The following is a 12,059-nucleotide window of genomic DNA, read 5'->3' as shown; positions in this document are numbered from 1 at the left end:
AGTCACAAATACGGGTATGTCTATGTGGATCTGAAAGTAGGGCCGATTCAATCTACTGTCAAATTTCACATGATCGAGAAAGACCCTGACTATCACATGATACTCATAAGGCTATGGCTTCACGACAATAAAGTTGTTCCTTCGACGTACCACCAATGTATGAAAGCCATGTTCAACAACAAAATTGTCTGTATCCCAGCCTCAGTGTCTCCTTATGCTCCGGTTTACGATGCTGAGTTCCTGGAACATCCAAAGAGCATCCCCGAACCTCCAAGCAAGATATGCAGTATTCCAATCCCAAGTTGGAAATCTATTGAGAAAGTCGACAAATCATCATCAACAGATACTAAATCCGTCAAGTTGTCCACCACATCACTCAAGCGTCGTCAAGGTCAAGGTACAACTCTGAAAAAGTCCAACTTTATTACTGATTATGATGCACAGGGGAGAGTCATTTATCTCTGTCATAAGGATTAGAAATTAACAGGGGAGGTCGATGAAAAGTATCCCCTCCCTGAAGAATCATTCCAGAGTGAGCAATCGCCCGATGAAGAAATTCAAGATGCACCACGAAAGCTGCAAGATGGCATAGATTCCACAACCGACGACCTCGAGACTATCAACATTGGAACGGATGAAAACCCAAGGCCAATTCTAATCAGTTCTACTCTCTCACCTGAGGAACGAGAAGGATTGATACGCCTGTTGAAAGAGTATCAAGATATCTTCGCTTGGACGTACGAAGAGATGCCTGGCCTAGACGACAAATTGGTTACTCATCATCTGCACATCATTCCCGGTTCCAAACCTGTCAAACAGCCGCCCAGGCAATTCAGACATGAAGTTGAGGAACAAATCAAGGTGGAGATCTAGAAACTACTAACAACAGGGTTCATCAAACCCATTCAACATCCAACATGGCTGGCGAACATTTTCCTAGTCAGGAAGAAAAATGGACAGATCCGGTGGTTTCAGGAACCTGAACAAGTGCTGCCCAAAGTATGACTTTCCATTGCCAAACATTGATACGCTCGTCGATGCAACCAGTGGCCATGACATGTTCTCGTTCATGGATGGTTACAATGGATATAACCAAATCAAGATGTACGAACATGATGCTAACAAGACTGCATTCAGAACTCCCATTGGAAACTTCCACTATGCAGTAATGCCTTTCGGCTTGAATATGAAGCTTTTCTCATAGGGCTATCTTTGGCCAAGAAAGCAGGAGCGAAACATCTAGAAATCAGGGGAGACTCAAAGTTGCTGGTCAATCAAATGAATGGCATATACTCTCTAAAAGAAATAACACTTGCTCCATTCAGGACTGAGGCACAACGACTATTAGCTCATTTTCCGATGCAACAATTGTCCATACCGGACGCACCAACAATAAACATGCTGATTGTCTAGCGACCCTAGCATCCAAACTGCAATTTGAGGGGTCTGAGAAATCCATCACTATGCAAAGACGCGATGTGTCATCCACCTAGCTTACTCAAGTTGAAGATGCTCAGTCAAGCGACTGGAGAGCGCCCATTATTCATGAATTGAGCAATTCTCTTACGGAGGGGAAAATTAGCCTCAAGGAGTTGAAGAACTTTTTCCTGCTGCACGGAGCGTTATATTATCGCAATCCTGATGGATCACTGTCTCGATGCCTCGGAGATGAAGAAGCCGGTGAATAACTCAAACGTATACATGAAGACGTATGTGGGCAAACTCTAGTGGTCACACTTTACAGAAGGCTTCAAAGGCTCGGATACTATTGGCTTTCCATGGAAGCTCAGTCGAGGATGCTGCAAGGATCATGTCCCAATTGTCAGACACCACCTCATAATTTGGAGGTTCTAACACTTCATCACACTGGGGAATGGAGAGAACCTTACATAAAATATCTTCGTGACAACAATCTTCCGTTAGAGAAGAGAGGTGCAATCAAACTCATTCAGAGATCCAAACATTTTGTCTACTTGGAAGGGATTTTGTATCGCAAAAGCTTCGGTGGGAATCTCCTGAGATGCTTGGCCGAGCATGAAATTGCCATAATTTTGAAAGAAATGCATGAAGGTGAACACCAAGGGAAGAAGAAATTGTTTCTCCAAATCCATGAAAAATATTACTGGCCAACCATGGAAGATGACGCAACTTCTTACGTTCGGAGATGTCATCAATGCCAAGTTCATGGTAACCTCATCCACACTTCTTATCTTCCATTACATTCTGTAAGCAGTTCGTGGCCCTTCTATAGCTGGGGACTGGATATCATAGGAAAGATTAATCTGGCATCTTCAAAGCAGCATGAATACATCATCACAGCAACAGAGTATTTCACCAAATGGGTCGAGGCTATTCCTCTTCGAAGCACCACTGGAGTCACAATCGCATCTTTCATCAAAGAGTTCATCATATGCAGATTCGGCGTTCCTAAACATATCATCACGGATAATGGAACTCCTTTCTCCAACAAACATGTTGCAGAATTGCTCGAAGAATACAGAATCAAACATATTTAATCCACACCATACTATCCCCAAGGAAACGGATAGGAGGAGAGTACCAACAAAACCTTGATCCGGATTCTCAGTCGAACAGTTCATGATAATCCACGGACGTGGCATGAGGAATTGCCCATGGCTTTGTGGGCCTACCGAACCGCACCAAGAAGATCAATTGGGACTTCACCATACTCTCTCGTTTATGGCACCGATGTCATTCTCCCAGCCTAAATGAAGGTTCTCTCTGCAAGAATCACATCAGCTAGTGGATTACAATGAGATGAAGCAAAAGTCTTAGATTCAAGAATTTCTGAATTGGACATGCTCGATTCAAGAAGCGCCAAGGTGGAAAAATATGTAGAAACCTACAAACAAAGGGTTTACAAGGCCTACAACAAACTGGTAAGAACTCGAACATTTCAAGTAGGAGATTTGGTTTTGAAAACAACAAATCATATCCAACAAGACATGTCCGCTCCCAAGTTCTCTCCGAAATGGTAAGGACCTTATGCGTCATCAAGGCAGTATCCAGCGGATATTACCAAATCTTAGCTGTTAATGGAGGAGTTGAAGGAAACATCATCGACGACAAGTGGCTCAAGGCGTATTATGCTTGAACAATAATTGGAAGTATTAAATTTCTAAATGTAATTTCTGTTTTCTCCAAAAGAAAAATATGCTCATTCACTCAAAATTCAAAATATCCTATGAATCTCACAAAAATCTTCCAATCACCTAATTTATTCAAAACAAAACCTCAAACCTACATAAAATCTTCCTCTCACTCAGAACAAACCATCCAACAGAGGATAATATCTATAGAAAACCCTGTCAAGCTTCTTATGGAAATTTTTGGTTTTCACCTTCAAGTCCTGAACTGCCTTCTCAACTCGTGCTGACTCCAAGGCGAGTGTCTTTTCTTCCTCCAATATGGCAGTAGAGGCGGAAATTGCATCAGCAGCGGCCGCCGCCTTGTGAATTTTGATCATCTCGAGTCGATGACGAAGCCAACCTATGTTAAACTGCAGGGTTTCACAGTTTGAAATAATCTCATCCCATTTGTGCAGTTCATGATTCTTGAAATCTCGCAGATGCGTCCGGTTCATCTCTTCAATGATCGGTAACAACCCTGCAACTGTAGTTAGGAGGGTTGGTAGAAAGCCTTTCCATACTTCGGTCGTAGCAATATGCCCGTACCTTCTCCAAATTTTGGTGTACAGGGGCGCGTGACACTTGGGAATGACGAATCCCCCAACCAGTTCATTATTCGGGAAATTATTGATCATGGGAGCCTCAAACGGGAGTCCAGCTATTGGATACTCAGAAGCACGAGATATAACCTCAGTATCCACATAATCAGTGGAGCTCTCGTCGACACAGTTTTTGCTACCATCAATCACAACCGCGGATTTCCCGTTCTTCCTTTTTCTAGTATCGACGACGACATGAACCTCAACCTTCGATGAAACGATGGAGTATTTAATGGTATTGACCATTGAGCATGGTAAAAATCTCAGTCGAGAAGTTATGAAATTACTTACAGAAGTTCCGGCATCAACAGGAGCCGACCTATACTCGGCAGGAGCTTTAACCGTCCGTTTAGGTCTCAAGCTACGAGAGGAATGCTGATTTTTTCATTATCCTGCAATAAATTCTTTTCTTTTGATCAATCATCCTGATCGAGAAAAAGAAAAGAGAAGAAATGTAACTCAGCGAGACGGATACTGCCACAGCATGTTCGGCATAAGATTCACTTCTGGAAGAAACACTGCTTCTGGAAATGGTGACGAGAGGTAGGATTATGATCAAAATTTCTTTTGATGATACACAAAGGAAGCAGATGGTCGACTGTTTAAATAAACCATAATTCCAATGTGGATGCTTATACCCTAACGGATAAACAAGTCTGTTGCGGTTTCTACTGAAACCCTAAATCTCGAATCAGATGCGTGACAGATGGGAGAAGAGTAACAATGCTGGGGACTGACAGTTCAGACGTAATCAACATTACAACTACCGATTGATTGTCTGGTAGGCCACGTGTTTTCTAGACAACTCATGTTATTGCATTATGTGGGTAATTATTGTCTATGTGGACATTGGTCCATCTACTGGAGATGTGAGGAAAATTCAGAAAGGAGATACTACAAGGAATTACGGTTCAAAAAATAATTATCTCTAAAGAAACATCTCTACATCCAAGTTGCTTAAACCAGAGAACATCTACTTCAACGTAAAATAAATAATCTCAGAGAGGTTTATGAGCCAAATTAATTATCAGATTCGTCAGAGTCATCAGACTTGTCAAAATTATCAGATTCATCATCACCGTCCTTTGCAGAATCCTCTTCGAGTTCTTCATCAGAATCACTATCACGGCCATTGATGAAGTCTGGGTGGATATTAGGATCATCTGAGTCCGAGTCATCCTCTACTTTGTACTCAACTTCGAGTTCAGCTTCAACCTGCTTCGCAATATTTTGAAGTTCTCTGGTACGCCGGTCTGACTTAATCTCGTAATTCCGTACCACCCACACAGTTTCCTCTTCAGAAGCATTAGCGTCAGAGTCGGAGGGTACACCATCAACAAATCGACGCCTCTCTTCAGCCGCCTGTATCCTGCACCGGATTCGATCCTTTCTACGTCGACGATCCTCCATCTCATCATCCTGGGACTTTCTCTTCATGAGCTTTTTATAAGAGATCCTTCGGTCATTAAGGGGTATGCTAGATTTAGCTCCCTCAACACAATTCGTTTTAGCTCGCGATTTGGCTGCATAATACTTGGAATCCTCATCAGAAGAGCTGGAGGAGTAATCGTTGCTGCTGCTGGTGGAAACCATCATTGTCTGGAATCAAATCAGAAGCACAGAATTACAAACGACCTAGTGATATCAGTTTCAACAACGAAAATTGTAATCCCCAACTCTTACCTATTTTACGATTTCACTAGACTTTAGTGATGACGTGAAACTTCGAAAACTTGCTCACTCCTTCAAACCTGCAAATACGAGCAAAACTTATCATTCTAGATTCAACACTGACTTTTCACAAAACAATGAATAGTTCACATAACCTTTCATGTGAACATTCGCTGATTTTCTACATGTGTGCATATATTATAAAATCGCCAAACTCATATATACATTATGTCATCACGAATACAATTGTTTGCTTTCAGCAATTGCTCAAAAATCATAAATTGATTTTCATAAAACCGTGAACAACCCACGTAAATTTTTACTGAGTGAACATCCATTGGTTTTTCGAAAATTGGACAGACGTCCATTCTACAATTGCGAAAACTCACATACAGATATTATTTCACCGTGAATAATTGTCTACTTTCAATAGTTGTTCAAAATCAAAACATTGATTTTACAAAAATATATAACGTGAAACTCATGTAACTTTGAAAGTATGTATTTTCTTGGTCCCTCTCGTGAGCATCCGTCTTTGAAATGAGAGTATATTTTCAAAAAAAAAAAAAATTCATGAAAGATCATAGATTTTTTTTTATTACTAACAGACGCATGTCTATTCAAAAAAAAAAAACCTTTTCTCTCGTACGAGCATCCACCTTTGAAATGAGGGTTTAAACACTTTGTGAAATCTCACATATTTAAAAAATAAAATTTTTGTTTTCATGAAAACTCATAGACAAAATTTTATGTCATTAGACTCAGGTCTATTTAGTTTGTTTCTTAAACTAACGAACGAACGTCTGTTCCTAAAACAAGGATTTCCTTTTTTGGGCCGAGCCCATAAACACTGAACTGACCAAAACTGGACTTTCAACCGACCAAATCAGCAATGACTCATCTCTCCACGCTCACGGGATGACACTCTATCTTACTATCAGGGTTCTCATATGTGCATTTGCTCGTACATGACATCATTGGGGTAAATCGAGGATTTTGAAACTACCTTTGTAGACTGAGTTCAACCACTGATCTCATCGACTGAAAATCACCATTTAATACTTACTGCGGAACATGACTGTTCCTCACTAAGCAGGGACTTAATGTAGATGGTGGATTTTCAACAAAGGTCAAAACCGTAAAATCATGATACTGTATGTTTCTGACGCGGCTTCAGGGATCCATGTGACGATTCGTGTTTTACGAAGTATGATGCATATGTCGCTCGAAAGGCCTCTCCGGAGCGTTCGACACCGGGAATTTCATCATAGCATCTATGTAGAATAACGTAATTGGGCGGTTCTCCGTAAGATTGAGAGCTTAACGCCTTCAGGATGCCGGTGACACTCACTGACTACATAGAGGAATTCGCCTCTACATAGAAGAACAATTGGGCGGTTCTCCGTAAGATTGAGAGAAATAATGTCTTCAGGACGGTGATACTCAGTGGTCCTGACTATGTAGAGAGGCCCGTGTATAGACTCAGGCGGTCCTACATAGATGACATGTTGAGAGGGAAAAACGTCTTCGGGACATGAGCAACACTCGCTGATTTACTGACTATACGCAAGAGATTAAATTCTAGGTCATATTCACCACTGAATTCCTAGAAGATAATCTATCTTATCTCATTACTCCTGTTTCATGATCGAAATGTTAATAGATAAATGTAATATTCCGATTTCATGATCGAATCCACACCTGAACTCATGAAATCGCAATAGATGTTACTCCGATTTCATGGTCGAATCCACAATTGATCTCATGAAATGGTAATATCACCACTTATTTTATTACTCCGATTTCATGATCGAATCCACGGATGATCTCATGAAATGGTAATAGATATTACTCCGATTTCATGGTCGAATCACGACGGTCCCAAGGAATGGTAATATGATAGGGTGTAGAATACATCCTATTTATTATCTATTGTTTATGATTTCTCTGATATTTTTCTTGTGAATTATGTATTTTACGAGTGTTTTTGAGTTATTAGGTACTTTGGAGTCGCATGGGGGAAAAGAGGAAGAAATTACCCTATTTGAGCCAAAAGGACAAAATTATCATCTCATGGGCGAACATTATATGGAGCCCAGTCAAGGTTAAGGGGTAACTTTATTTGAAGGAGGAATAAATGCAGTCAAGCTAAGGTTAATTATCCAGAAGATTTGTGGGCCGTTAGCACCCAAAACCCAACCTAACCCTAAAGTCGAGAAATATCTCTTCTTTCTCAATCATTTGTAGAAGAAATTGAGAAGAAAATAAAAGTTGTTGTTCGAGAGAAATAAAAGGGGATCTGAAAATCGAAATGATTTTCAGCCAATTGAGAAACTGAGAGATGAAATTGAAGTGTATTAAAAGGATAAATCCATGATGTTCAGGGTTTACTGATGAATTTAAGATCTAGACACAGAGTTGATGTTTGAATCTCAGTGAAGGAGGAAAAATAGTGGTTTTGTTGTAGAAATTGAAGTTAGGGTTTCATATACGTTCCGGTGAGATGGGATTTGTGAATCGAGAAGAAGAACAAGCTGTTAAATGATGAAACGGGAGATGGGTTTGAGCCATATGGTGGTGGTGATAAAATTGTATTGAATTTACAGCCATGAATGTTGCGATCGAGATTCAGTACATCGAGAAGAGCAGATGGGTTTTGAATGGAGAAATTCGAAGAAGAATATGGGTTTCTGGTGGAGTTGAGATGAAATTCAGAAATGGGTTTGATTGTTTTGCTTCTGCAATGAAGAATCTCAGGTAACCGGCGGTGAATTTTCAGGTCGAATTCCGGTGATGCCGAGAACTTTTTAGGCGACTAAAAATACAGAAATTTGTGAAGAATTCTCTAGACTCATGGGTTTGAGGAATTTGACTTGAATTTGGAAAGTGAAGATGGAAGATTTGAGAAAGGCAGTGACTTGGAGAGAAGACTTACAAAGGGAAAGGTATTTTATTGCTAGGAAATTGAAGCCTATAAATAAAGAAGTTCCTCTACACACACAACACTTGTGTTTTTTCTTGCTTTCAAAATTCTTCTTTTAATTATTTGTGTGAACTTTAAAAATTCTCCCTTTATTATTTGTGTGAATTTCAAAAACATGAGTAACTAATTTTCTTATTGATTGAGGATGAATTCCTAGTTCTTAACATGTTTTGAGTTTTGTTTTTAAATCTACTTTGAAGTTTTTCACATGATTATCGCTTGTTTTTACTAATATGAATGTTTATACATTCATGGTTGATTGATAAATTGTTTAGGTGGCAAACTAAATTGATTTATTAATTGATCTAAAGCTAGTGAAAGTTAGGGGATAAGTAATCGTTTCTTGACTCTTTACACAAGTAGCAAACACGATACCTTGCAGAGGGATTCCGTGGAGCAATTGTGTGTGAAAACAACGTTACGAAGTAGACCTTGAGCTAAGAGTCTAACTACAGATATCAACCCAATAAATTCATAAATCTTAATGTGTTTAACTAAATTACATATTGAGTGAGCTACTACTAGGTGTTTTGGTGAATAGAATCCGGTAGTCGGGAACTTCCGTATCCGGTGATACTAGGGATTTAGGCGTTTAGCAATGAGCTAGCTGCTTTACCTACGGCTGGTGATAATCTGTGACTAATAAAAAGTGGAAAAGAACATAACTTGAATCATTGTTTTGCAACGAAGAAGGATTCCTTGATCTAATCTCTCTTATTGATTTCAACTTTATCTTTGTAATTTCTTTGTTTATTCTTTTACTTTATAAAATCTAAAACCCCCTTTTTTGTGACATTATAAGACAACTAAAACCTCTTGCTCCTCGTGGGAACGATCCTTACTGTCGCTATATTACTTGTTAATTAGTGAGAAAAATATTAATTAATTTGTTGTGGTTAAGACACGCACCAAATTTTGGCGCCGCTTCCGGGGAGCAGCGGACGATTTAGTTGTTTTATTTTTTATTTTTGCTTTATTCTTGCTTTGTTAGATTCGATATCGTATCTAACTTAGTTTTCGAGAATCTTGTTTCAGGTACTATATCGTTGGTGAATTCTTAAAGAGGGAAGACCGGGTCCAATTGGTATACGTTTTCGATCCGACACTCGACTAAAGGACCTCTTTCGAGCGGTTAACACTCCGCTTCCTCCTTCTTCATCTAGTGAGTTTGCAGATTCCGATATAGACGAAGAAGAAATGGCTGATCGTACACTCAAGGATCTAGCTTCTCACAAGCTCGATACACAACAATGGTGTATCCAAACTAACTCAACCTTCAAGATTAAGCCAGGGTTGATTAGATAGTTACCAAAATTTCATGGCATGGTTAATGAAGATCGAAACAAGCATCTTATGGACTTCCAAACCATAGTCATGGCTATGCTTCCACCGGAAACTAATGCGGATGGAGCAATGTTGAAAGCTTTCCCGTTCTCTTTGGCGGGCAATGCTAAGGAATGGTTGTTTTATTTGCCTTCCGGAAGTATCACCACATGGAATGGATGAAGAAACTTTTCCTCGAGAGATATTTTCCTGCCTCAAAAGCTACTTAAATTCGCAAGGAGATTTGTGGGATGAAGCAAAATGTGGGAGAGTCATTGTATAAATGTTGGGAGCGATACAAGAGATTGATGGCAAGCTGTACACACCATCAATTCAGTGACGTCATGATACTTCAATAATTCTACGAAGATCTCCACCCAAGTGATAGATCTCTTCTTGACGCCGCGGGTGGTGGTGCACTAATGAACAAGACGGTGGCCCAAGATACCGAGTTGATTGAGAGTATGGCGGCGAACTCGAAACAATTATACACAAGAGAAGAACCAATGGTTAGGCGAGTGCATGAAGTTAGTGATTCATCATCCTTGAACAAAGGATGGGGAACATGGAGATAATGATGCAAAGGATGGCTGCAGTTATCATACCTTCATATGATGAGACCGAACAAGTAAATGCTTTGTATCCAAATCAAAGGCCAAAGTACGATCCATACTCCAATACTTACAATCCCGGTTGGAAGGATCATCCTAACTTTAGTTATGCGAACAAGGAAGCGGAGGCTCCTAATCCATATGTGCAACAAGGTGGTTTCCAACAATCACGCTTCCAACCTCAACAACAATTCCAACCACAACAAGTCAAGGAGTGTGATTCTTCGAGTGATGACAAGCTCAATGCGTTAATGCAAGGCATGCAAGGTCTAACTTCTATGTTACAACAAAGCAAACAAAAGAATGAATCGGCCATTAAGGCTTTGGAAACCCAAATGGGACAATTGGCGACCGATGTGAACCTATTGAAAGCTAAAGAATCCACAAAGCTTCCTTCACAACCATTTGTGAATCCAAGAGAGAGTAACTCAATTTCCTTGAGGAGTGGAAAACAAGTGGAGAAACCAAATCAACAAGATAAGGTGCATGAAAAGTTAGTCGAAGACAAAGAAGAAACCACACCAAAGGATAATTCCAAGGAACCGGTTCCTACTTTCACCACTCCACCCCCGTTTCCTAGCCTATTTTCTAAGTCGAAGAAAGAGTTGGAATACAAGGATATTTGGGATATCCTTAAAAAAGTACAAGTCAATATTCCACTCATTGAACCTATTCGACAAATTCCTCGTTGTGCAAAGTTCTTAAAGGATTTGTGCATGAATAAGAAAAGATTAAAAGGGAATGAAGTCATGAGTGTGGGGGAGAATGCTTCGCCGTTCATTCTCAAGAAACTCCCACCTAAATTAAAGGACCCCGGTAGTTTCACCATACCTTGCACAATCGGTAAAACAAGGTTTACTCGAGCTTTGCTAGATTTGGGAGCATCGATTAATGTTATGCCTTCCTCGATTTATGATTCTTTAAATCTCGGTCCTCTTAAGGAGACCGGAGTAGTTCTTGAACTTGCTAACCGATCTAATGTTTACCCGAAAGGGATTGTTGAGAATGTTTTGGTGCAGGTTAATGAGATTGTATTCCCGACCGATTTCTATGTCTTAGACATGAATGATGAGAACTCTCCGAAGTCTACACCTTTGTTATTGGGTAGACCATTCTTAAGAACCGCTGGAACGAAGATTGATGTCCAAAATGGGACATTGACTATGGAGTTTGATGGTGCGGTCATCCACTTCAATATCTTTGAGACAATGATATACCCAAGTGATGTGAAGTCATGTTTTCCCATTAAAGAGATTGATGCGGGTTAATGAATCATGCAAGAGCTAAGTCGGGTCTTCGACTTTAAAACAAGCGCTTAATGGGAGGCAACCCATAGGTTTTGTATTTCTTATCCTTTTACTTTTTATTTCCTTTTTGTTTTGTTTATTTATTTTTCTTGTTCCATATCATACTAGGATTTCCCACCTTGACTTTACTTGGAAGATTCAATTACATTGAGGATAATGTAAGGTTTAAGTGTGGGGGAGTGATTAAGCATTTCATTTATTTAAAAAAAAAATTGCATAAAACCTCCAACTTGTAGAGATTCTAGAGTCACTAGCATACTTCTAGGGATGTTCACATAGAGAATTCTGACCGACATAACTGAACTTGGAAGTATTAGTAACTACATTCAGATTTCTTGCTTGTTAGAGTGTTAAATAATGGATTTAATCATGCCAGTGATGCAAATTAGAAGCAGTGAGAAATGCATTATTAGAGT

General features: G+C 39.7%; 2 protein-coding genes across 2 annotated transcripts; one reads left to right on the top strand and one right to left on the bottom strand.

Annotated features, from left to right (window-relative positions):
• Positions 1 to 4,768: 4,768 nt before the first annotated feature.
• Positions 4,769 to 5,185, bottom strand: LOC113324138 (calsequestrin-1-like). The gene has a single exon (XM_026572469.1). It carries the CDS (start codon positions 5,183 to 5,185, stop codon positions 4,769 to 4,771), a length of 417 nt encoding a protein of 138 aa, XP_026428254.1.
• A 5,486-nt stretch (positions 5,186 to 10,671) lies between these two features.
• LOC113324137 lies at positions 10,672 to 11,604 on the top strand. Its single transcript, XM_026572468.1, has 2 exons — positions 10,672 to 11,229; positions 11,356 to 11,604. The coding sequence occupies exons 1-2, from the start codon at positions 10,672 to 10,674 to the stop codon at positions 11,602 to 11,604; spliced, it is 807 nt and encodes a 268-aa protein (XP_026428253.1).
• The last annotated feature ends 455 nt before the right edge of the window (positions 11,605 to 12,059 follow it).

This window comes from Papaver somniferum, chromosome 11 (genome assembly GCF_003573695.1).
Source record: "Papaver somniferum cultivar HN1 chromosome 11, ASM357369v1, whole genome shotgun sequence".
Classification (NCBI taxonomy): domain Eukaryota; kingdom Viridiplantae; phylum Streptophyta; class Magnoliopsida; order Ranunculales; family Papaveraceae; genus Papaver; species Papaver somniferum.
The sequence above is the reverse complement of the archived record's forward strand: the minus strand, read 5'-3'. Positions and strand labels throughout refer to the sequence as shown.

Bases quoted from the DNA above. Each gene is read 5' to 3' on its own strand.
- LOC113324138 (XM_026572469.1), bottom strand. From the start codon at position 5,185: ATGAAGAGAAAGTCCCAGGATGATGAGATGGAGGATCGTCGACGTAGA.
- LOC113324137 (XM_026572468.1), top strand. From the start codon at position 10,672: ATGGGACAATTGGCGACCGATGTGAACCTATTGAAAGCTAAAGAATCC. The intron at 11,230-11,355 runs GTTATGCCTTCC...GTTTTGGTGCAG, and splicing joins ATTTGGGAGCATCGATTAAT to GTTAATGAGATTGTATTCCC.